The 23992-nt window shown below is 43.8% G+C and overlaps 2 protein-coding genes across 2 annotated transcripts in view; one reads left to right on the top strand and one right to left on the bottom strand.

Moving 5' to 3' along the window:
- The window catches only part of Rad9b (RAD9 checkpoint clamp component B), a 36192-nt gene extending 17674 nt beyond the window's left edge, over nucleotides 1-18518 (top strand). The window contains exons 7-11 of the mRNA XM_063227058.1: nucleotides 8763-8869; nucleotides 8952-9016; nucleotides 9549-9671; nucleotides 10953-11211; nucleotides 17958-18518. Of these exons, the coding sequence (XP_063083128.1) occupies nucleotides 8763-8869; nucleotides 8952-9016; nucleotides 9549-9671; nucleotides 10953-11211; nucleotides 17958-18059 (656 nt within the window). The 3' untranslated portion in view covers nucleotides 18060-18518. The remainder of the gene's footprint in view (nucleotides 1-8762; nucleotides 8870-8951; nucleotides 9017-9548; nucleotides 9672-10952; nucleotides 11212-17957) is intronic.
- Nucleotides 18519-19814: 1296 nt separating this feature from the next.
- The window catches only part of Pptc7 (protein phosphatase targeting COQ7), a 39569-nt gene continuing 35391 nt past the window's right edge, over nucleotides 19815-23992 (bottom strand). Inside the window, exon 6 of the mRNA XM_013144814.3 lies at nucleotides 19815-23554. Within this exon, the coding sequence (XP_013000268.2) occupies nucleotides 23496-23554 (59 nt within the window). The 3' untranslated portion in view covers nucleotides 19815-23495. The remainder of the gene's footprint in view (nucleotides 23555-23992) is intronic.

Genomic DNA, 23992 nt, shown 5'->3' on the forward strand with positions numbered 1-23992 from the left:
ACACAGGAAGAAAAAGTAACTTTGAATTAGAATCTAGAATTTTCCAGATGGGAAACACATAGGGTAAAAACATGAATCCTCCTAAGTCAGCTATTTCAAGAGTGTGTAGATGGAATTGAGTTTGGCTTTGTCTTTTTTTGAGACGGAGTCTTTCTGTTTGTCCGGGTTGATCTCAAACTCATGGACTCTCCCAGTCTCCCTGCAGGGACGTCAAGCATGTGCTCCGTGGCCTATTTGGAGTAGAGTTTCAGTATCAGGAAAACTTTCTAGGAGCCCAGCGTGGTGCCCATGTCTGTGTCAGCAGCACCCTGGGAGACTGAGGCAGGAAGATGTAAGTTTGAGCTCAGCCTGGGCAGTTTAGCAACTTAGCAAGAGCCTGTCTCAAAAAACCTTTTCAAGGACTGGGGATCAGTGCATAGATCTTGGTTTTGATCCCCAGTGCCATAGAACAAAACAGACTTGGTTTTTTTGGTACAACAAGCTGTATAAAACTTTCTACCCTTGGGGCTGGGATTTAGCTCAGTGGCATAAGCGCCTGTCTTGCAAACAGGCAGTTGTGAGTTCGATCCCTGGTACCGATAAAAAGGAAAAAGACAAAAAAACAAAACAAAACAAAACAAAAAAAACCTTTCTGCCCTTGGCTAATTTGTCTAGGTGAAAGCAGTTAGTAGTAAAGAGAGGATATAAAAGAAAGAACTCTATGATTTTAAAAAGCCCGTGGAACCAAAGCTTCCATGGGTCAGGTGACTTTGGTAGTGTTTAGTATATGCCAAGATCTAGTTTAAATAATTTATGTTATGAATTCACTTGATCTCCATAGCAACTGTACAGTGTAGGTACTGTGGTTGACCTGCGTGAAGAGGCTGGAGCACAGAGAAACTGTGACCTGCCTGGCTCAGGGTCTGAGCACAGATAGTTGGTCCCCAGGTGCAAGCTTCTAAAGCTGCATTTCTATTGCGTCCCTGGAGTCTCATGCAGCTTTCTTTCTTGGCACTCAGCAGTACGTGATCTGGAAAATATATGCTCAGCTAGGAAAGGGGTCTGTTTTCTGTTTCATCATGTCATCTCTGGATAAAGATGTTCATTTAGTAACCAGTAAACACTGTCTCTTGCGAGTAGCTGTCTGGTGAGTAGTTATAGTTATGTTGCCTGGGGATCCAACTGTTTCAGCTTATTTAGAATTTCCTTTATGCTTGCATACTGGGCATGATACGAGCTGTCTTGTTGGAAATGAATGTGTACTTAAGGTATTGTTGGAATATATATCACTTAACTTTTGTTTTTACTCTTTATGTAAGTCATGTCCATGGAAGCAAATGAAAAATATTTTTTAAAATTTTTAAATTTCTTTTTGTGTCTTTTTGAGACAGGGTCTCACTATGCAGTTCAGGCTGGCCTTGAGCTCACTTTGTAGTTCAGACTGGTCCTGAACTTGCAGCAATCCTCCTGCCTCAGCCTCCCGAGTGCTGGGATTACAGGTGTGTACCACCATGCCCAGTTGAAAAATATTTTTGATTATTATTCATTTTTTTGTACCAGGGATTGAACTTAACCACACACTTGCAAGGCAGAGGCTTAAGCCACTGAGCTAAATCCCTGGCCACTGAAAAAAATTTTTTTAATCAGTACCAGGGAACAAACTCATGACCGTGCGCTTGCAGAGCAGGCACTTATGCCACTGAGCTAAATTCCCGGCCCCTGAAAAAAAAATATACATACTTTTTATCGATACCAGGGATCAAACTCACGACTGCCTGCTTGCAAGGCAGGTGCTTATGCCACTGAGCTAAATCCCCAGCCCCCTGAAAAATATTTTTTAAAAGCATAAATAAAAAGTTCATCTGAAATCCCAATACCTAAACACTTTAGTAGTTTGATGTGTCTGCTACACTTCAGATCAAGCAGCAGAAGACTGGTTGAGTGAAGGGAATGTTGTGTGTATGTGTGTAAATACATTCCCATCTCTCTACGGGGATGTTTAAATGGAATAGTTTGGTACTGAAAAACTCAAAATACCAACCCCACATAAATAACTATAAAAGTATACTTATTGATGAAGGAAAATATTCAGGATATATTTATTGAGTATATTATGAATGCTATGTACAGTATAATTGTATTTTCATTTAAAATGTATGCTTTATAAATGTAAAATTATATGTATTAGGAAACAAAATTCAAAACCTCATTTAGGAGACCATAAGCCATGACCAAGTGGTATTTACTCTAAAATGCAATTTTGCAGGCTGGGGATTTAGCTCAGTGGCATAAGCGCCTGCTTTGCAAGCACATGGTCATGAGTTCAATCCCCGGTACTGATTTAAAAAAAAAAATGCAAGTTTGTTTCGACAGTAGAATGTCTATGAGCATAAAACACTACATTCGTACTAATGTTACATTACATTAGCTGTTCTATGAAAAAAAGTATATGGTGATTTCCATAGTGGCTTTAAAAAAGACTTAAAAAGAGCATAATACCTATTCTTTTTTTTTTCTTTTTGAGGCAGGCTCTCACCATGCAGTTCAGGCTGCCTTTGGGCTCACTTTATAGCCCAGGTTGGTCTCAAACTTGCAAGGATCCACCTGCCTCAGCTTCCCAAGTGCTGGGATTATAGGAGTGTGCCACCATGCTCGGCTATAACACCTATTCTTTTTTTTTTTTTTGTAGTACCGGGGATTGAACTCATGACCGCGCACTTGCCAGGCAGGCGCTTATGCCACTGAGCTAAATCCCTGGCCCAACACCTATTCTTAATATAAATTACTGAATTATATAGGAATAGACAGACACTTTCCTGACACTTCCAACATGGATGAAAACAAAGGATGATGTCTCTGCTGGGACAAAATTCCCAACACTCACAATTTAAAGGAGGCGAGGTGTATTTTAGCTCATAGTTTCAGTCCATGGTCAACTGGCTCCAAGACAGAAACAGGGTGGCATGGGGGCCTGGTAGAGGGAGGGCTGCTCAGCCCATTCTAGATGGGAAGTGGAGGGCAAAGGCAGGAGCTGGGGGCGAGAAGACCACAGTGCCCACCTCCAGCCAGGCCTCACCTCCTACAAGTGCATTCAGCCCACGCTCCGCAGTGAATAAATCTGCTGATGAGTATAGGGTCCCCGCAGTCTAATCACCTTCCAAACACATGAGGCTTTCAGGGGACCTTTAGATGTAAGGACGCTTTAATGTAAGGACGCTTTAATGTAAGGACGCTGTCTCTATCTCCACTTCTACTTAGTATTACACTAGTTATTAATTCATGCAGTTAGATGAGTCAAGTCACTAGAGAAAAAAGTAGCACTATCCCCACTACAAATGATACTGGGGTACACCTGGAAAACCCTAACAATCAGTGGTAAAACTGAGGGAGCAGGGTGTAACACAAACATGAAAAACTCAGGTAGTCTTCATGTACACAAATCATATTCAACGGACATGAGTGTAGGAAACTTCTTTGCAATAGCAACAAAGAAGAATAAATACATTGGGATAAACAATAAATGTACTGTACATCTGTCCCATGCTATAAGGGAATATTGATGACTGATTAATGGTCAAATCAAACAGACACAGATGTGAGAATGAGACCTTTTTTGAAGTGGTGGTGGTGCTGCAGATTGAACCCAGGGCTTTGTGTATGCTAAGCAGGTGCGCTGCCACTGATCTACCCACTAGCTTGAGAACAAGACTTTTAAAATACAAATTTGCTAAACTGAAGGGTTTGAAAATAAAGTTTGAGGTCGGGGATTTAGCACAGTGCCTCAAGTGCGTGCCTGGTAAGCGCAAAGTCCTGACTTTGATGCCTGGTACAAAAAAAAAAAAAAAAGAAAGAAAGAAAGAAAAAGAAAAAGAAAGAAAGGAAAAGTTTGATTCCCAAAACAATTATCATTCACAAATTATGTTAAAGTTACTTTACCATATACTTATAAATGAATGATATTTAAATTATTAAACATGTAATGAAAAAGAAAACAAAAAATACATGTGAATCAAAACTATACTTTTGGGGCTGGGGATTTAGCTCAGCGGCATAAGCACCTGCCTTGCAAGCAGGCAGTTGTGAGTTCGATCCCTGGTACCGGTAAAAAGGAAAAAAGACAAAAAAAAAAAAAAAAAACTGTTAAAAACTATACTTTTTATATCTTTCCCATTAGAAATTGTATTCATCTCAGACCAATGTATTTAACGCATACAGTCTGGCTCATGTGAATGTACTTAGACAGGCTCTATATTTTTGTGGAGTTCAAAAGGAAGGTGAAAAGGTCAGACTGAATTTCTCTTTTGAACAAAGGTACTTTAAAATAGTCTACAGATATTTTGGGAAGGAGGAGAATGAGGTAGGAGGAAATCAGGTGGATTCAGGAGACAAAAAATTACTTTTTTTTTTTTGTCTTTTTCCTTTTTATCAGTACCGGGGATTGAACTCACAACCGCCTGCTTGCAAGGCAGGTGCTTATGCCGCTGAGCTAAATCCCCAGCCCCTAAAAATTACTTTTTTTTAATTCATCATTTGGTTTTTAAAAGCAACTTTATTGAACTATATAACTATATGATTGAAAGTATGCAGCTCATTTTTTAGTATACTTAGACTTAATGCAACCACTATCCCCTTTAGAGTGTTTAAGTTTAGGCTCTTTTAAAATATTTAATCACGCCCCCAAAGAAACCCCATATCCACTGGCAGTCACTTCCCATCTCCTCCCAACCCCTGCCCGAGGTCGCTTCCTGTCCACTTTCTGTATCCATGGCTTGTCTATGCCAGGGTACTTCATATATACAGAATCATCCCGCATACAGCCTTTCCCATCTGCCTTCTCTCACTTAGTACAGAGTTTTAAGAGTGCCCCACATTGTATTTATCAGCACGTATGTCAATTCTTTTTGTTGCTGAATACTATTCCTTTGAATGGATGTGCCACATTTTATTTATCCGTTTAGCACTGGATAGGCATTGTGACTTTTTCACTTTTGTGGTCTTACTGGTAAAGCTGCTGTGAACAGTCCTGTGAGTTTTTTGTGGACATGTTTTTGTTTATCTTGGCCATATACTTAGCAGTGTACTTGCTAAGTCCTGCAGGAACACTGTTTGGCGTTTTGAAAACCTGCCAGCCCATTTTCAGTGATGAGTGCAGCTTTTGGTTTTTCAGTAGTGGAGACTGAACCCAGGAAGTTGCACATGTTAGGCAGGCATTCCGCCACTGAGCTACTTCCAGGGCCTATTTTATTTTATTTTATTTTAGAGAAAAGAATAAAACAAAATTTCAAACCCACAATTAGGGGTTGACAGTGATAAATAATTGTGCATCCTTTTCAGTTTTTGAGATGATCAGACCAACTTGCTCGCGCTGACCTTGAATTTTTCATCCTCCTGCCTCAATCTTCCAGAGCAGCTGTGATTACAAACCTGTGCCATCACACCTGGCTCTGGGTGCCTCCTTTCCCATCCCACTGGCAGGGTTTGAGGGTCCGATTCTCTGTCCTTCACAGACTTGCTATTGTCTGCCTTTGGCTTCCAGCCAGCTTGGTGGTGCAAAGTCGCACCTCAGTGTGGGCCTCATTTGCATTTTCCTAAGGACTAATGATGCTGAGCATCTTTGCATGTGCTTATTGGGTATTTCATAACTTCTCTGGAGAAATGTCTATTCAAATCCTTTTTGCTTTTTTCACTTGGGCTCTATTTTTTCTGCATATATATGATTTGCAAATATTTCCTCCAATTCCATGGGTTATGTTTTCTCCCCCCACCCTTTCTTTTCTCTTTGTTTCCTTTTTTTTTTTTTTTTTTGGTGCCAGGGATCAAACACACTTGCCAGGCAGGTGTTTGTGCTGCTGAGTTAACCTAAATCCCTGGCTTTCCCTCCTTTTTTTGTGGTGCTGAGAATTGACTGTTGGGTCTCACACATGTTAGGCAAGTGCTATCCTACTAAGCTATTCATGCAGCCCTTTAAAAAATCTCTATATTAAAAGGATCTCGTCCAAGTCCTCGGGCCGGCCCTGAACATGGAGTCCTCTTGTCTTAGCCTCCTGAGTAGCAACATGCACCTGCTCCTAGCTCTTTTTATTTTGTTTTTCTTTTTAAAAATGTTTTTAAAATTTTGAGCCACAGTCTCACTATGTAGTTCAGCCTGGCCTTGAACTCGTGGCATTGTAACCCAGGCCGGCCTCAAACTCATGGCTATCCTGCTGCGTCAACCTCCTGAGTGCTGGGATTACAGGCACATGCCACAATGGCTGGCTGTTTTTACTTTCTTTACAGCATTGTTTGGAGCACAGATTTTTAAATTTAGGTGTAGATCAGTTTATCTGTTTCTTTTGTTGCTTATACTTTTGGTGCATAATCGATTTTTTAAATCATAAAAGGTTATATAGCGGGACATGGTGGTACAGACCTGTAATCCCAGCACCATGGAAGGCTGAGGATGCAAATTGAAGGCAGCCTGGGCACATTATCGAGTTGGCAAGATTCTCGGATACTCAAAAATAAAAAATGGGCTGGGGATGTAGCTCAGTATGAAAGCCCTGTAAAATAAGTGAATAAATGTTATGTGTAATAAAGGCACATCATCTGTATCTTTGGTTATCTTGGAACATACTTGTAAAGTTCCAAACATCAGGGTTTTCTGTGATAATAAATTACTGAAAAAAATTCAAGTTCAATAATCTCTTACAGATTACTCTGGGCATGGTGGCACATGTAATCCTAGCATTTGGGAGGCTGAGGCAGGGGGATTACCATCAACTTGAAGCCAGCCTGAGCTACACAGAGAGTTTGAGGCCAGCCTGGACTACAGAGCAAGACCCTGTCTCAAACAAACAAACAAGCTGACAAAAATAAGGCATAGATATTAAACTTTGACAAAATAGAATATTAGAAATTGTAATGTGTATTTTTAAGGATTATTTTCAACTATGCCAGAAAACACAATATAAAATAAAGTAAAAAATGGTTAGTGTGATTATTCCATGTTCTTCAAAGCAGCAGGCTTGGCTGGATGTGGTGGTGCATGCCTATAATCCCAGCACTCATGGGGCTGAGGCAGGAGGATCGCTGTGAGTTCAAGACCAGCCTGGGCTACAGAGTGAGTTCAGGGCCAGCCTGAACTGTATAGCGAGACCCTGTTTCAAAAAAAAAAAAAAAAGCACCAGGCTTTTCCTGTCTTGTTCCTCTGCCGCCTTCCTTAAGTGGCTTACACCTCACAGTCCACATGAGTGTACACAGCACCCCTACGTAGCAGCCACAGAATGCAAAGCCAAAGGCCATCAGCTCATGAATGGACAAGCAGAGTGTGGGAAGAGGGGTATTATTCAGCCATAAAAAGGAGTAAGTCCTGATACCCACAGCAGTGCGGGCGCATCCGGAAACACAGAGCTGCGGAAAAGAACCCAGAACCTAAAGGCCGCGTACTGTGCAGTTCACCCACGGTAATTATCCGGAAGAGTCTGCCGGGGCGCAGAGAGTGGATGCGTGGCTGCCTGCTGTGGGCCGGAGGGGCGGGGAAGCGAGCCTGACCCCGCACAGGTGTGGGGCTTCTTTCAGAGATGATGGAAATATTTAGTAGCGGGTGGTGATTACAGTAAAAATCATTGAATCGTACACTTAAAATGATGAATATTGGGTAAATGAACTATATCTCAGTTTAAAATTTTTAAAATTCACTTTTTAAACCAGATTTTACAATTTAGTGTAATACATCCTATTTTATCTCTTACTCTGTTTTCTATTTTATCTCTTACTCTGTTTTTTGTTAGTTTTAGTGGGTGTTAATTTTGAAGTTTTTTTTTTTTGAAACAAAGTTGAATACAGTTAATAAAGTATAATATCCTTGTTATGTGTAAGCTGTATTTATAGTAGTTCCCTTTAGAACAAACCAAGCTTTATGGTATCTGGTTATTAATTGGTTATAACAAGCTGCCTTGACAGTGGCTTAGGACAGTAATTTGTCATCTCTCAGGTTTTCTCTGGGGCTGATGGGACTCTACTGGGAAGTTCCCACACGGGACCCTTGTGCAGGTGACTTTGGTGGAGGAGTGGGAACCACCTGCAGTGTGACAATGACACCCACACATGGCTCACAGTTGATACGGGGGCTAAACTGAGCTGTCACCCCCAGCGCGTGCTCACAGGTGGCCTCTAGTGTGCCCTGGACCACCTGTGGCGTGGTGCCGAGTTTCAAGAGGGAGCATTGTGGGTGACAGGAAGTGGAGACTGCCAGTCTCTTTGAGTCTGGGCCCAGAAACTGGCTGAGGTCACTCTGCAACGGCAAACAGAAACACCGAAAAGACCCTCAGGATTTGGAGGCAGATTTATTTTACATTGAGGGGCGCTGATCGGGATCATTCCCAGAATATCAGGCCTCATCTCTGGTGCTAGGGCTCATGGGGTGAGCAAGCAGGAAATACAGAGGCAGAATGGCTTGTCGCTTGGGGACTGGTTCTTACAATGTGCACCGTGGTGACTGGCCATGCAGAGAGTGACCAGCCGTTTCTAAGAAACAAAAGCAACAGGAACTATTAGTGGGCAACTAACAAGCTGAAGTCCCCTGGCCGCAGGGCGGTACATCTCCTGCTGCACCTTCGCCATTCCCTCCTGGCCGGCACAGTCAGAATGCGGGGGGACGTGGGCCCAGCCCTGGCTCTCAGTACAGGACTCTGAGAGAACTTGTACTATTTTTACCTTCCTACTTATTACTATATTTTTGCATTAAAATTTTAAAAATACCTCTGAGAGTAACTTTATTTTTCATTTTCCTGTAACATTTACAGGTTTGACCAATTCTGTGTACAGTGAGATGATTATTGGCCCAGATGAGTTTGACCTCTTTCAGGTTGGGCTGGATACTGAAATAACATTTTGCTGCAAAGAATTAAAGGTAAACACCTATTGGTGTCAAATTCCAATGTTCACCAGTAGTTTTTAAAAAGACTTTACATTGTCTTCTTTTATTCTTTCAGGGAATGCTGACATTTTCAGAAGCTACACATGTTCCTGTGTCCATTCATTTTGATTTTCCTGGGAAGTAGGTCCTTGACAACTGTTCTGACTTTCTGTTTGTTATAGATAATAAAGCTCTGAATCATAGTGAAATTAATTCACACACATCAGGAATTCCTTAACTTTACTTGCAACATGTATCAAAGTAAAACTTTGAAAAGATGGCATAACATTGCATTTTTAAATTGGTAACTTGATTGAGAAAGATGCATTTTTAAATTGGTAACTTGATTGAGAAAGATGCATTCTTTGGTAGAATGAAACAGCTATAAATTTGATGGGCTGCTGAATAAATTGCCTAATTAGAAAATTATACATGGCTTATGCAAGTTAAACCTCTAAAAAACTATGATACTTTATATGCACTAGACCTAAAATGTTAAATGGGAGCGGATGGTTTCTAAACGCCCTTTTGACTCTTATGATTGTATTGACAGCACAAAAAGACGTGTATTTATAGTGTTCCTTTTTACTCCAGAAATCTGTATCATTTTCTAATGTGTCCTAATGTCCGTGAGAAAACAAGTGTCCCTTCTGTCCTGCCTTTGCCTCCCCAGACCCGTGGCTGTGAGTATCGTTGATATGCTACTAGAAGCTAACTTCATTCTGTCGACATTAGCTGATGACCCAGGCGGGGCACATTCCCCACCACTGCTGTGTCTTTCCCAAGCAAGAAGAAGGTAAGGCTGTCTTTTAACTCTGTTACTGCTTGGGAAAGCCACTGCCACCTTTCCGTGAAACATTCCAGTGGCTTTCAGTTCAGAAATAACAGGAATAAAACAGTAGATCAGAAATCGTGACTGAATCTGAAAGAGTTGCTGAGACTAAACTGTATCGTGAAAAGCCTAGCTGGTCTATAAGGTATCTGCTCTTTCTCTCTTGGCCACAGTCTACTGGGACAGTCTGCTTTATTGTTGTTATGACTCAAAACTTATTTTCACTTTTCAGTTGTTTTTTTAAAGAGTGATAGACGGTCAAGTTTCACAAGAAATTCTATGTTCGTTTCCTAAAACTCCTCAGATGTAAGACAATCATCCATTTTCTTAATAAATTTTTTAGGAGTGATATGTCTTATGGTAAAGTAACACCAAGTTACTATGGGAGATTTGGAAAATACAGAAAGTCCAAAAAGAAAATAAAGCCCATCCATAATTGCACCATCCAGAGATAGCTCCTAGTGACATTTTAGCTCACTATATTTCTTTCACACTTTTTATTTAAATATAATTACATTTGAAAACAAGATTGAAGCTGGGTGTGGTGGTACATCCCCATAATCCTGACTATTGGGGAGACTGAGGCAGAAGGATTATAAATTTGAGACCTTGGCCAATTCAATGAGACCCTGTCTGAAAATGAAATAAATAAAAGGTCTGCGAGCATAGCTCAGCTGTAAAGCACTGTAAAGCTGTAAAGCTGTGCCCCAGCCCCTTTCTTAATTTTTGCTAGGGGAGGTGAAGCCAGCCTCGGGGAGGGAAGTCTGATTTGCAGACTCTCACTTGCCCAGCATGCCCAAGACCCTGGGTACCATCTTCAGTATCACAAAAAAAGAAAAATCAAAAAAGCCAGAACGGGATGTTATGTCACTTTGTATTCTGGTGTTCCCCATAAAATATATTGTGGACCTGCTCCAGTGTCACTGATTTTGACTTAAAGAGAAACGTTTTCCTGACCTCGTAAAATTTTGCTCTAGGGAGCCTGGTGGTTGGTTTAGCTCTCTCTCACACGCACCTCTTCCCATCCCACGTGCGTGCTGTGTGCTGCGTGTGCACCGAGCGACTTTCCTGAGAGACTAGACTCTGCCACGTGCATCTTTAAGTGTCCCTACACGTGAATGCGAGCTTTCAGCAGCTGGCTCAATGTTATTTCAGTACACGGGCTCTCCACGCTGTCCTGGGAGTTACACAGAAGAAAGGCGTTTCCGGGGAGACCGCGTGCTCATCCAGCCCCTTCACACTTAGGTCACACCGGCGACGGTTGGATTCAAAGGCTGGCGTAGGGGGAGCCGCCCAGGCCCCAGAGTGCATCTCGAGAAAAGCAGCACCCAAAAGGCTTTGTCCTCCGGGGACTCCCGCAAAGAACTCGAACTCAAAGGACTGGGCTGCAGAACACGGTGGCTGCCCCCAGCTGAAGAGGGCCAACCTGGATGACATCCGGGAGGCGTCCAAAAGCTGTGCCAGTGGTGCAGAAGATGATCGGGGCTCCTTTTCCCTCAGGAAGGTAAGAGAAGAGCCAGGAGGTGTGAGCGCACCTGATGGAATTGTCCCGGCTGCTTTGCGGCCTCCGGCCCCAGTCCACAGACACTCTCCCAAAAAGTAATCCTTTCCTTTCCTTTCCTTTCTTTTCTTTTTTTTTTTTTTTCCTTTCCTCATTTTTCTTTTCTTTCCCCTTTTTTCCTTTCCTTTCTTCTTCTCTTTTTCTCTTTTCTATTATTTTCTTTTCTTTTTGAGATAGGATCTTACTGTACAGTTCAGGCTGGCCTTGGGCTCACTTTGTAGCCCAGGCTGGTCTTGAACTTGCAATGATCCTTCTGCCTCAGCCTGCTGAGTGCTGGGATTACAGGAGTGAGCCACCATGCCTGGCTAAGTGTCTCTCTCTCTCTCTCTCTCTCTCTCTTTTCTTTCTTTCTTTCCTTTTCCCTTCCTTCCCTTCCTTCCCTTTCTTTTTCTTTCTTTCTTTCTTTCTTTCTTTCTTTCTTTCTTTCTTTCTTTCTTTCTTTCTTTCTTTCTTTCTTTCTCCCTTCCTTCCTTCCTTCCTTCCTTCCTTCCTTCCTTCCTTCCTTCCTTCCTTCCTTCCTTTCTTTCCTTTCTGTTGGTGCAGAGCATCGACCCCAGGGCCTCATGCATGCTCGGCGTGTGCTCTACCATTGAGCTGCGCCCCAGCCCCTTTCTTAATTTTTGCTAGGGGAGGTGAAGCCAGCCTCGGGGAGGGAAGTCTGATTTGCAGACTCTCACTGCAAAAGGCAGCGATTTGGACCACCTGCCTGGGAGTGAACTCTGACTGCTAAATTAGGGCTTTCTCTGAACACATCCAGTGTGCTGAGGTCACGTAAGTAATTCTGCTGGCCACACTCACAGTGTGCCTGCTTCTTCACAGGCAACAAGAAGGAATCTTCGTCCTGCTGCATCAGGTCCCTGCAGTTCCTGAAGGTGGCTCGTGGCCTTACTAGGGAAAGTGACTCTCAGAGTTAGTTAAGCTCTGCAGATCCCTTTTCTCCAAATGTTCTATTACAGGAGTGAATTCTGAGGAGGAGGCACTGTTTTTCAAGGGCGCTGTTTGCCTCGCTGTGGCAGACTCCTGCCAGGCTGAAATTCTGCCCTGGGGGTGGTGACGGCCTTCGCCTCGTCCCCCGGGCAACTGTGGGCCTTCGAGGGCCCCCTGCCCCTCCAGCCTGCTTCTCCCTACGTGGAGGGGAGAGGCCAAGCCTAGATCTGCAGCGCCGCGGGGTTCCTGGGCTCAGGCCTCTCCCAGTCGCTGGCTCCCCAGCTGTTGGCCGGCTGATACTGGTGTTCACCTCAGTTTCCTGAGCAGTGACCATTCGATAGTGGACTTGTGAAAATTAATCGTCAGTACTCCCGACGCCTGCGGTGCTCGGTAAAGGGTAAAGGTTCCTGTCCTGCGTCGCTCTGCGCTTGCTTAGCTCCCTCTGCTCCCCTTCTGCGTGAGCCGGACGCCTCGCCAGGCGCTGTCACCTGCCGGGGTTTGATCTAGTGAGCACCTGCCTGCACTGTGGACCTGCCGTGCCCACTGCAGACCAGGCCTGCGAGCCCGACTAAAGCGGCGCAGGGTGACGCCAGCACTTTCATAACGCAGCCGCTCTGCTTATTTACCTTATTTCCTTGTTTAACTTCGTATTTTAAAGTAATTGCAGGCTTCCCCTGGGCTCTGCAGCCTGTGCCTCAGTCCCAGTCCCAGCAGCAGTGCCGAGGGTGTACCCAGGTCCCATTGCCCGAAGCAACATGCAGAGCTGAACTGCAGTGAAAGTTTTGCCAAATCGGTAGTTGAGAAATAGTACTATTTCGGTGTGGTTTTCATTAGCGTTTCTCTAAATTGTGAGGTTGAAGATTTTTTTTAGTGCATTTAAACCCCATCCTATAATTTTTTTGACTTGTTCATTCACATCTCTTCCCTTTTCTCTACTGTTTTTATTTATTTTAGTACCAGGAATTGAACTCAGGACCTCATGCTTGTCAGGCAGGTGCTGCACGCGGAGTTATGTCCCTGCCCTCTACTGTTTTTTTATGTGTATATTATAGTTATTAGTCATTTATCTTTGCTATGTGGGGCACACATTATTTCCTACTTTGTCAGTTATGTTTTAAGGTTTGCCAGGCAAGATTTTTTTCATTTTATGTAGTCAAACTTAAAATTTTAAAAATTGAGCCAGGCATGGTGGTGCAAGCCTGTATGTAATTCCAGCACTTGAGAGGCTGGGGCAGGAGGATTGCTGTGAGTTCAAGGCCACTTTGGGCAACGAGTGAGCTCAAACCCAGCCTGAACTGCATAGTGAGACCCTGCCTCAAAAAACAAAAACAAAATGAAACAAAACCACACCTCTCCAAAACAAAAAAAGTCTAAGGGTTTTGAATCAATTATTAAAAACCTTTTCTGTACGTAAGTTAAAAAATTCACTCATTTCCTTCTAGAATGTGTATTTTTTTTAAAGTTTACTTGTGGTACTTGGATTGAACCCAGCATAGAACCTTTTTTATTTTTATTTTTAAAGTTTTGAGACAAAAGCTTGCTAAATTGCCTGGGCTGGGCTCGAACTTGTGATCTTCCTGCTTCTGCCTCAGGCAAGCAGTTGAATGAACAGGTGTGTGCCATCACACCCAAGTGATTTAATCTTTTACATTTACATGCAGAACTGTGTGCCTGGTGCAAAGTATAAATCTAATTTAATTTCTTTTTGGAACTACTATGGAGTCAACTCAGGTCCACCTGTAAAGTATACCTACCTTTGCCCTAGCGATCTGCAGTGTCTCCTTTGTCCTCTGTTAAGTTCCTCCGCTATGGGAGTCCGTCTGTGCACAGTCTGTTCCGCTAACTCGCTAACTCGGTAGTCTCTGCATGTGTTGGGGCCACACTTGGCCAGGCGGTTTCTGAGTGTGTTTCTGTGTCTGGCAGGATTAGCATCCATCACTTTGTGGATCCTGTCATGTTTCTTTTCCTGACTATTCTTGTAGATTTTAATTTAACCTTTAACATCAACTTATCATTAAGTTGATTTAATATCATTTCATTTAAAACATTTTCAGTTTTTTTTTTAAATTGGGATTTCCTTAAATTTTGTTAATTTAGGGGAAACTGACATCTTTGAGTGGTGATGTCTTCTAATTGGTTCAGGTCTATTTTTGTGTCTCCAGGAGTAAAACAAAAGTTCTAATGGAGGTGCTGCACACTTATTACTACACACCATATAGTTAATTTCAGTTGCTATCGTAGATGCAGTTTTCTCTACCATTATGTTCTCAATGCCTATCTTTTGTATCTGTGGAGCTATTTTTTTTTGGTACTGGAGATTGAGCTCACAACCACCCACTTGCAAGGCAGGCACTTATGCTACTGAGCTAAATCTTCTGCTTCTACTTTTATTAGCACATGTTTGAAGTACATAATGATTACATTCATTGCAGAGAACTGGTACACATACATGACCATTCAATGTTTCCCCCTGCCTCTGTCACTCTTGTTTTTCCAGCTTTGATTCATTTATTTATTGCATGTTAATTTTCTCTGCTGCTGCCTTACTGAGTTATTTTATTTTTTCCTCAATTGTTTATTGTTTTCATTATTTTATCCCTGCTTCTCTCAAGTTTTTCAGGCCTGTCATCTGCAGTGATTACGCAGAGGTAGTTTTATTCTTCAGTGTCTCCAGCCTATCTCTTTTGTGTGGCTGCATCAGCTGAAAAACTCACATGCAACATCCAGCAGTGGGGCGCAGGTCCGCTCGTCCCTCCTGCTTTTGGGTGGAAAGGTGGGCACACACCTCTGCTCCCCGCGCTCAGCCTGGGCGATGGTCTTCCTCTGTGCCGCACTCCTAGACTTCTGTCTGCCCTTCGGGTCTGGCTGCACCGTCCTTGTTCTGCAGCCGTCTTACTCCACTTGTGGCACTGCAGCCACCCCCTCGCTGTAACTGTCGTGTACTAACCGTACTGACCTGTCGGTGCGCTAGGCACACTGTGAGCTCACCGAGGGCAGGCCTTGCTCTCCACGCGTTCCGTCCTCCCGGTGCACAGCTGGTAGTTTGTGTGTCTTCCACCCTGGTTTGAGATATCTTAAGGGAAAATTCTTTTCAGGTACCAAATCCAGGAGCTCATTCATGCTCTGAGTTAAATTCCAGCCTTTTTCTTTCTTTTTCTTTGGTGGGGAGGGACTGGGAATTGAATTCAGGACCTCATGCTCCCCAGCCAGGTGCTGTATCACTGAGCTAAATCACTGCTGCCCCCTGCCTTTTTATTTCTGGGGTCCTTGCTAAGCCCCTCAGGCTGACCTCAACTTGCAACTACCTTGGTTCAGCCTCCTGAATAGCTGAATGTGCCACACTGCCTAGTTCCTAGAAAAAAATTAAAAGCCCATCCAATTCCAAATTGAAATGATGCTACTTTAAGGGGGTTTTCAAAAATTAAACTTAAATTTTTTTTTTTTGAGTACTTTTTTTTGAGTACTCAAAGTGATGGCCCAGGGCCACTAACATTGGGCAAAATGTGTATTATTTTAAACATGTTACAGTAATTTGGCTTCTCACCCAGTTCAGACTGGGTTTGAGGGAATTCCCAGTTGCCTGCACATTGTTGAGTTTTCTCCACTAGAAGACGGCACGGCAAGGGCTACGCTTCCGGCTGTGCTGAGCCAGGGCATTTGCTCCTGATGGTTTCCACAACACATTGTTTTTTCTTTTGAGGTGGGGCCTCCTTTGTAGCCCAGGCTGGCCTCAATTTCGTACTTCTCCTGCCTCAGCCTCTCAAGTACTGGGGTTGTTCTGCAAGTGCGGTGTTGTATCTAGCTTACCCAGGCGTAAATATCCCACAATCTGGAGGCTGCAGCTGAGATGGTTGTCACTGGGCTCGAACGGAGGCCGCAGAGCTGGGCTCCTCCGGCAGCTTCTAGGCGGCCCCTGCACGCTGGGGCTCGTGGCGCCCTTGCTGCAGTGAAGCCCGCCCGCTCCGCCCGCTCGTGTTGCCTCCCTCAGGCTCTCTGGGCGCGGCCACACCTGAAGGTCGTTCTGACCACACTGGCTGCTCGCCTGTCTGCTACCGTAATTCCCAGCCGTGTGACGGAAGTCTCTCCGGGCACTGTCACCATCCCAGTGGGTTTCCTGTCTGGTCGTGAGGATAAGGTGGTAGCAGGGCTGCCAATCACTGGGTTGTGCTACTGCCTGGCTCCACAGGGGTTCGCGGGGGCCACAAGTGTGGGGCAGCCAAGGAGGGACACCATGGGGGGCGACTAGGCTGGGCACCCTATTTGACAAAGACTAGAGGGAGAACAGGGCGCAGGACTAGGTTGTAGACATGAAACTCACCTAACTAGAAATATGGAAATTTTTTTTAAAAAGCTGTGTTAAATTCTGTGTAAGAAAAGTCCTGGGTGCCCCAAGAAGACCAAAAGCACAGTGACCCAATTCAGGTCACAGTCTATCCTCTGGGCTGGTGTCGCAGCCACAGTGGACAGCATAAGGTGGAAGGCGGGGTGGTGGCGTGGTGAAGCGCACGGGGCCTGTGCTGCTCCAAGGAACGGAAGGGCGGATCGGGTGCTGGAGGGCAGGAGAGGCAAGGACACAAGGTGAAGCCAGGGTGACGACTGAGGGCCACATCCTGCCTAAGAGTCCCGCGAGCCCTGCCAGCCACCATGTGAAGCACCTTAGGGCTCAGAGTCCTGGAAAGGTTCTAACATGAGGCTGGCAGCCGGACATTTACAAGGTGACGTTAGCTGTGTGAAAAGTAGGGCGCGGTGAGGTAAGAAGTATCCCCAACGCAGGTCCGAGACATGGGGGCTTCCCAGAGGAGGGGTGCAGAGAAGCTGCGGGGCGGCTGACTCGGGGGCCAGTGCCCCCAGGTTTGGTGACAGGAGCTCCAGGAGTTGAGAAGCAGGTGCAGAGGGTGACTTGGGTTTGGAGAAGCAGGTTCTCGGCCTGTAAACTCGTGCGCTGTCTTGGATATGGCAGGAATCAAGCAGGCAGCAGGCCACGTGGGCTGAAGTTCCAGTTCTGACTCCCTGGCACCTGGACAGTACTTTCACTGTCCGAGACAACTGCTATCATCTAAAGCCATGGTTCCCAACCAGGGGTGACCGTGCCCCTCGGGAGATGTTGGCAATATCTGAGCCTTCTGGATTTTACGATTACAGCTATTGGGGGAGACAGTGGTGATGCTGCCTGGTACCTGCGGTAGCAGCAGTCCTCGCAATGGAGGGTCATCAGAGCCCAGAAGGTGGCACCGTGGTGGCTGATAGGATGGCATGGGAGGGAAGGGGCAGCGTGACAGCCAGGCAGGGTGCAGCCTGCAAACAGGCAGTGTGATTATGGACGCGGTGGCCACAGTAAGAGCGGTTTCTGTGGAGGGAGGGGCCAGGGCACAGCCTGGGGAAGGCGGCTATCAGAAGGGGAGCCGTGAGCATCTGAAAATGCTGGCGTGCCTGGGGCGCAGAGGGGAGGACGGGCTCTTGCCTGGAAGGGAGCTTGCAGGACCAGAGGGCTGGGGAGACACTCAGCTCCCCCGCGCCTGTCCCTCAGCCCTGTTCCTGTGGCCCCGGGAGGGCCCAGCGGATCACCTGTCCCAAAGCACCATGGGCCAGTGAGGTCAGCGAAGGGTCTGGTTTCTGAATGTGCTGGGCCTCCGCAGAGGTTGTGGGTGTTCCCGGAATCCTTGCCAGCAGAGCCAAGGGAACCACTTGGGCTGCATTTCTGAGAGGGTTGTCACTGGGAACTTTCACTGGGGAATAAACAGTGCAGTTATTTTCTCCTCCAGTTTTCCTCCATGTTCTTTGGAGCAGTTTCTTCTGACCAGCGAGAGCATCTCACCTGCCCTTCCGAGAGTCTGGCCACAGCGAGCGACAGTGACATTGACTGACCCGCTGGGGCCTCCAGCACGTGTTCACACTGGGCGTGTAAGACGGTGTCCTGAACTTCCCCGACGTGCTCAAGGCGGTTCTGCTGCTCTAAACATGATCTTGTACGTGACTCGATGCAGAAATGGCGGCTCGTCAGTGTGTAACGCTTACCTTTAAATCATGATGCTGCTTGGAGGCAGCAGTTCTGTGCAGACAGCAAACCTACTCAAGTTCTTCTGTTCGGCGCATGTTCACCCTGCGGCTGCAGCACTCTTCAAGTGTTGTAAAAGCAAACTTTTGGCAGCCATTTGGAGAGCATCAAGATGGCTTGAAATAATTTTGTGACTAGTAGTCAGGTTATCTTCTGTAATTGACTGCAAACACTTGGTTCTTAGTGCTGTTAGAAACAGCAAAGTTATGCAACGTTTTCTTGTGTAATGACTTGTTTGGTCCTTTAAAAATATACTTTAAATAAAATAACTGGAAAAAAGTAAAACATAAAAGTGATCATTTGGAGTCCTTTATTTTTTGGTACTGGCAACTGAACCCAGGGCTTTCACAGTTGCATCCCTGGCCCTTTTTTTTTTTTTTTTCTAAGGCAGGATCTAAGTTACCAAATTGTCCGTCCTGGACTTGAGCTTGTGATCCTACTTCCTCAGCCTTCAGAGAGCTGGGATTAGGGGCTGAGCCACCACTCAGCTTGGTCTTTTTATATATTGTAGAATTTTATTTCAGAAAAGAATCTAATAGAAGTTTCCTATTATTGGACACAGAGCAACAGTCTACTCAGAGGATGTGGGTTTGCAGTGGAATGAAGTGGAAGACAAATGTCTCTGTTCTTGGTTGAGAACAGAGCTGCTTACCTGTACAGACTGGAAACCTCTGGCACAGAACCAGTTGTGCAGTATCTTTCCATGTCTCTTCTCTCCTTCCACCCTGTTTACAGTACAGGTAAGTTTTTTATTGCTCAGTCTCTAAGAAGCCATCAAACCATTGGGAGGTGTTTATTGGCAAACCACTCTTCTTGAGATTGTATGAGAAACTTTACAAGGGGCTGAGTGGATTAGTGTCCTCTGGAACTGTGAACTGAAATCAGGATGAATTTAGCTCTTGTAGCCTAGTAGTAAGTCACAGCTGCCCACAATAACCTAATAAAAACTCAGGTTCATCCCAAGATGTTCCTCAGTGAATGAAAATGGGCTTTACCAGCTATTTGAGGAAACTGGCATTGCCCACATAATTTCAGCTACGGTTTTTCGCACTGCAGGCTGAAGAGACTGTCTTAAGCTTACATTGCTAATTTCCACTGAGTTTCTGATATTCTTAACAAATGCAGATGACTGCAGCGATTGTGTACCTGGAGGATTAAGTTCAGGTGTCTTCACCGAGGACGCAGTGCCCAGCTCAGCCATGGAAATGGGAAGGGGCTTAGCTGTGAAGGCATTGCCCTCAGTGGTCGCCTGGCGCAACACTGGTCTGGAAGAGGCAGTTCCAGTGTCCCCCGTCAGTGCTCTGGATTACCTCACCCTGTGCCATTTAGAAGGTGCAAAGCTGGGAAAACCTCTATTTCACATTTAACTACCCAATCCACTTTGATGAATTTTTGAGGGAATTACCTGGTGTAGAAAGCCGCAGCAGTTAAAATCGCGAAGGCAGAAAATGAGAAAGCTATGAAACGCAGTCGCTGGCAGGTTAATGAAGCGACAGAAACCAGACACAGTGTTAACGGCTGAAGCCTGACTCAATTACTATTGAAACCAAAACAAGTACACAGATTAGTATAAATACTATATTTATTAAATACCTTTACAGTTTATTTAAATGTATTTACAGAACTATTCCTGCATAAGTAATATTTCTGACATCCAATTCAGGTAACTGCCCACTGGGTAAGACAAATAATGATCGTCTCAACAGAAAAAAGCAGCTCATCAGTATACACAGATTGAAATTTGCTTCTGTCTGTAGCCGTCTTTGCCACAAACTACCTGCTAACAGCTGATTTTTGACATGGATATCATTTTTAGTTGAGTTCAATTTTGTAACAATCCAAATGTTTTCTGCTTCATGTTTTCTGTTTTATAAGCAGATACTTTTTTGGTATGGTAAAATTTGCTAAATGCAAGAATGTGACTCAGTCTCCAGAGAAACTGAATGCTGTAGTTTCTATCAAAGATAGCTGGCATAAGGTGAAAAGGAGCCACAAACATTCACCATTCTAGCCAATCCCTTTGACCATTTCCAAAACACTCAAAACAGACTCAGGCAATTCTCACAATTCCTGCCTTGCTACTCTATCAGGTAGGCTGGTGGTACCGAAGGTGATGCCATCTTCGGGCCACTCTCGAACACGCAGCTGACAAGAGAGGACGCACGCTCCTCCCGCAAAGATCGCTCGGGACTAAGTTTCTACCTAAATGCAGCCCACCCGGACACGCACACCTGGAATGGCTTCTGTGAGGCGGAACCCATCAACCGTGTCACGCAGGCACAGTACAGTAATTCAGGACAAATAACATGTTTTCCCCTCATTCCTTCTTTCAGTTGTGAGACTCTATGGACTCTTATTTACTTCACCTCCATTTGGTAATTTTTTTTTGTTTTTTGTTTTTGTGCGCAGGCAGCTTAAGTTCATAGGAAGAAATAAGGTTCTGATATGTTTAGAGTGCACATTTTAAAACAGAACAAAATAAAAATTTCAAGCATGTGATAAAAATATTGATTTTATAATACAGTATTGCTTTATAAATATAGATGGAAAAGCTATAAACTTTACTGGTCTTTGGTGCATCCAGAGAGGGATAAATTTGCCATTTGTAAATTAGAAATCCAAATTTTCTCTTTTGTTATAAAAACTCCATTACGTGAGCCAAATGTGTGTGCTTACACTGCTTGATTTAAAATACAATTAACACACACACAGACACACACACCGGGTTCAGAACTAGACCCGCCGAGTGTACAGTGCAGTCACACCCCAGGAGCCTGGGTGTGTGGCTTGGAAAATTCTACTCTGGGTCCAACACAGCCTCTGACACTGAGAGGAAGAGAGTTACTTGTTAAGCAGCACTCTGCCGGCTCCCTGGCAGTAATAAAATTAAGTGCATAACACGAAAAGGACAGGGGGAAAAAAAAACCAGAAAATTTTATGTCACTAACCTCTAGGCCTGCTCCAAAGTCCATTCCACTGGGAAACTCAGTTCTTGTCCCATTCTTTTCAGTGTCACTGGGAAACCACATTGTTTTGATTTCTATCATTTCTCAGAAAAGTTGATTAAATGAGCGTGTAAAACACTAATCTAGCTTCAAGTCTCGACTGGTTGATGGCTAATGAGAGCAGAGCAAAGCCAGTAACCTGATCAGTGCTGCTCTTACAAGGAATTAAAAGTAGGCTTTGGAACACTAATACAAACATATCCCGATCATCAGGCTGCACACCTCTGACTGGAAGTACTTACAGATCTGGAGCTGAAGTCATCAATCCTAGTATTAATATATTCCTTTGAACAAACCCTTTCTGGATGCAACTTTCTTTACTTTTTAAATATACAGAGACTGAAAATAGTTTGTGCAAAATAAATGCCCCATCACTTGCCACTCATGCTTTGTGTTCGATCAGAGTGTGATGATTTCTCCATACTGTAACAATCTCCCTCCACAGCCCTGCGCCCCCATCTCCACCAAAGAATTCGGTTTTGTCAAGTTAGGGTAGTTAAGGCATTCTGACATGTAATTAAAGGTGATTCAAAATAGGTGTCTAACATTACGCCAATTTAGGAATAGTAGATAAATTACTGAACGGCTTACAAATGAATAACTCATTCTTATTATAAATGAAATGCCTGTTACAAGCATGATGCATTGAAATATAGTAATGACATGTACATGGTACATGTTAAACAATTTTAAATAAAACAAAAGCTCGACAGTTACTCAAATATACAGTACAATTTCACAAAACAAAATCTTTTAAAACAAGTTGAGGTAACCTCAAACATAAGTTTTAATGCAATAAACCAGGGAGTCAGTATCTCCTTTAGAGAAAAGCCTTTCTGCATTCTCCTCAAGTAGACGCTCACCAGGTTTAATTGCATTCTTATCTATACACCAATGTTACCTGACTCATAGAAAACATGGCTTTAATTTAAGGGTTTCTAAGTATATATATATTTTTTTCTACCACCAAGTTAATGAAGGAAAAAACTGACCAAAAATATATATCTTTACAGCAGTCAACTTGTACACAAAGCTTAAAAATAAGTTTGAGCTTGCAGGTAATGGGAAACCGAATGCGGGGTTGTTTTATAAGGAAACTATACACTGCAAATGGCTATTTGGAGACTGTAAACATTAAGCTTGACTCAAAAACCCCTCCATTTCTGTTTGGGGTAATTGCAACGTCAGATCCTCACTAGTTTTCCTCGTGGGCTCTGTATGGCAGCCACTGCACACGGTGTGCTCGCGCTTGCCAGTAGCTGCAGTGGATCCCGCGCATGCTCTAGGAAAGCAAGCTTCCTAAGGGAAGGTCGGGGGCACAATGGGCAGCAGACCATCAAAAGCCAGGGAACTGGTTTGCTACAGCTGTCCTCAACCCACCAGGCCAGGAGCCTAGAGATCCCACTCAGTGCACCCTTTCAGACAGCAGGGGAAATCTTCGGCCATAATAGTAAATTCTAGACTTTGAGGAGCTTTGTAACCTTGAGCAGTATTTCCATTAAAAATTTTTGGTAAGATGTCTCCTGCCTCAATTCTTCCTCTAGATCAGGCCACTAGCCTGTGATGTGGACGCATCAGTACACTGCCAAACTTTAATCACAGGAACACAATCTTCTTTTTAAAAGCACAGAACATTTGCATCCATAAAACTAAAATTACCTTTTCTTCCAATTTCCACTAAAAGTCTCTGGGAATCAAAGTTTTATAACCCAGAGCAGTTTTAGAGCAGAATTATAAACTCCTGGAAAATAGGAGTTTATAATGAAAACATAATGCCACACCCAATCATCATAACAAAGACAACGCCTGTGGAGTATATGGGTAACCTTCTTTTGATGAATGATGTATGTTTTTTAGTGGACGTATCATCACATATGATTTGTGTTAAGACTTTTAAAATCCCTTAAACACACTGTAACTTTGAATTCACTTTACCAACATTACTCATTTTCAGTACAACTGCTTTTGAAAAGTAATAGGCTTTGAAAATCTCCATAAGAAATGAAGGCCAATCTTCAAATCTTGTACCTCTTCAGTTGTTGCTGGCAGATACAAGCTAGTGAATGATAGTAGTGGTTCTCAACAAAGATCTCAACGGGTCTCAAAAAGACAGGCAAAAGGCTTACATCACTGGCCATTGAGATCAGTGGCAAAGAAACATGGTCCTGCCAGCAGGATCAGCACACATGGCAGGGACAACTGGGATGATGAGGGAGGGCAGGAGCCGACAGCTGGGCAAGTCAGTCTGTGTACTCTGCCACTATTGAGAGGAGGACGGTGATGTCGTCTGGCTTCCCACCTATACAAAAAGGGAGACCTATTAGTGTACTTCCAAACAAAACATCAAAAAGTGGGCCTAAGTAAAGATAAACGATTACATTTTAGGCAAATCTGGTTTGTCAATATACCCTCGCAGGAAAAAGACAGACAAAGAAAGAAGTAATATTTTAAATGTTAAACACCAAAAATTTTCATATAATTTAACTGAAGCTTAAAAAATCTTCTCTGCTCCTTTATAATAGAAACTCTGAAAACGGTTACTACAGCCTCTGTTTACATCAATCACAGGAGAGATACAATCTGTTAAGACAACTTCAGAGAAACTTGCATGCCTCTATCACAATCCTAATTTGGACAAACATATCCAATGTTTTGAAACTAGAAATAACCTTGTATCCTAATCTGCCAAACAGCTATGGCGTGTGATTTTTTTTCTATTTTAACATTTCTTGGAGGG

This window comes from Cavia porcellus, unplaced genomic scaffold (assembly GCF_034190915.1).
Source record: "Cavia porcellus strain 051 isolate PalLab524CR breed Dunkin Hartley unplaced genomic scaffold, mCavPor4.1 scaffold_16, whole genome shotgun sequence".
Classification (NCBI taxonomy): Eukaryota; Metazoa; Chordata; class Mammalia; order Rodentia; family Caviidae; genus Cavia; species Cavia porcellus.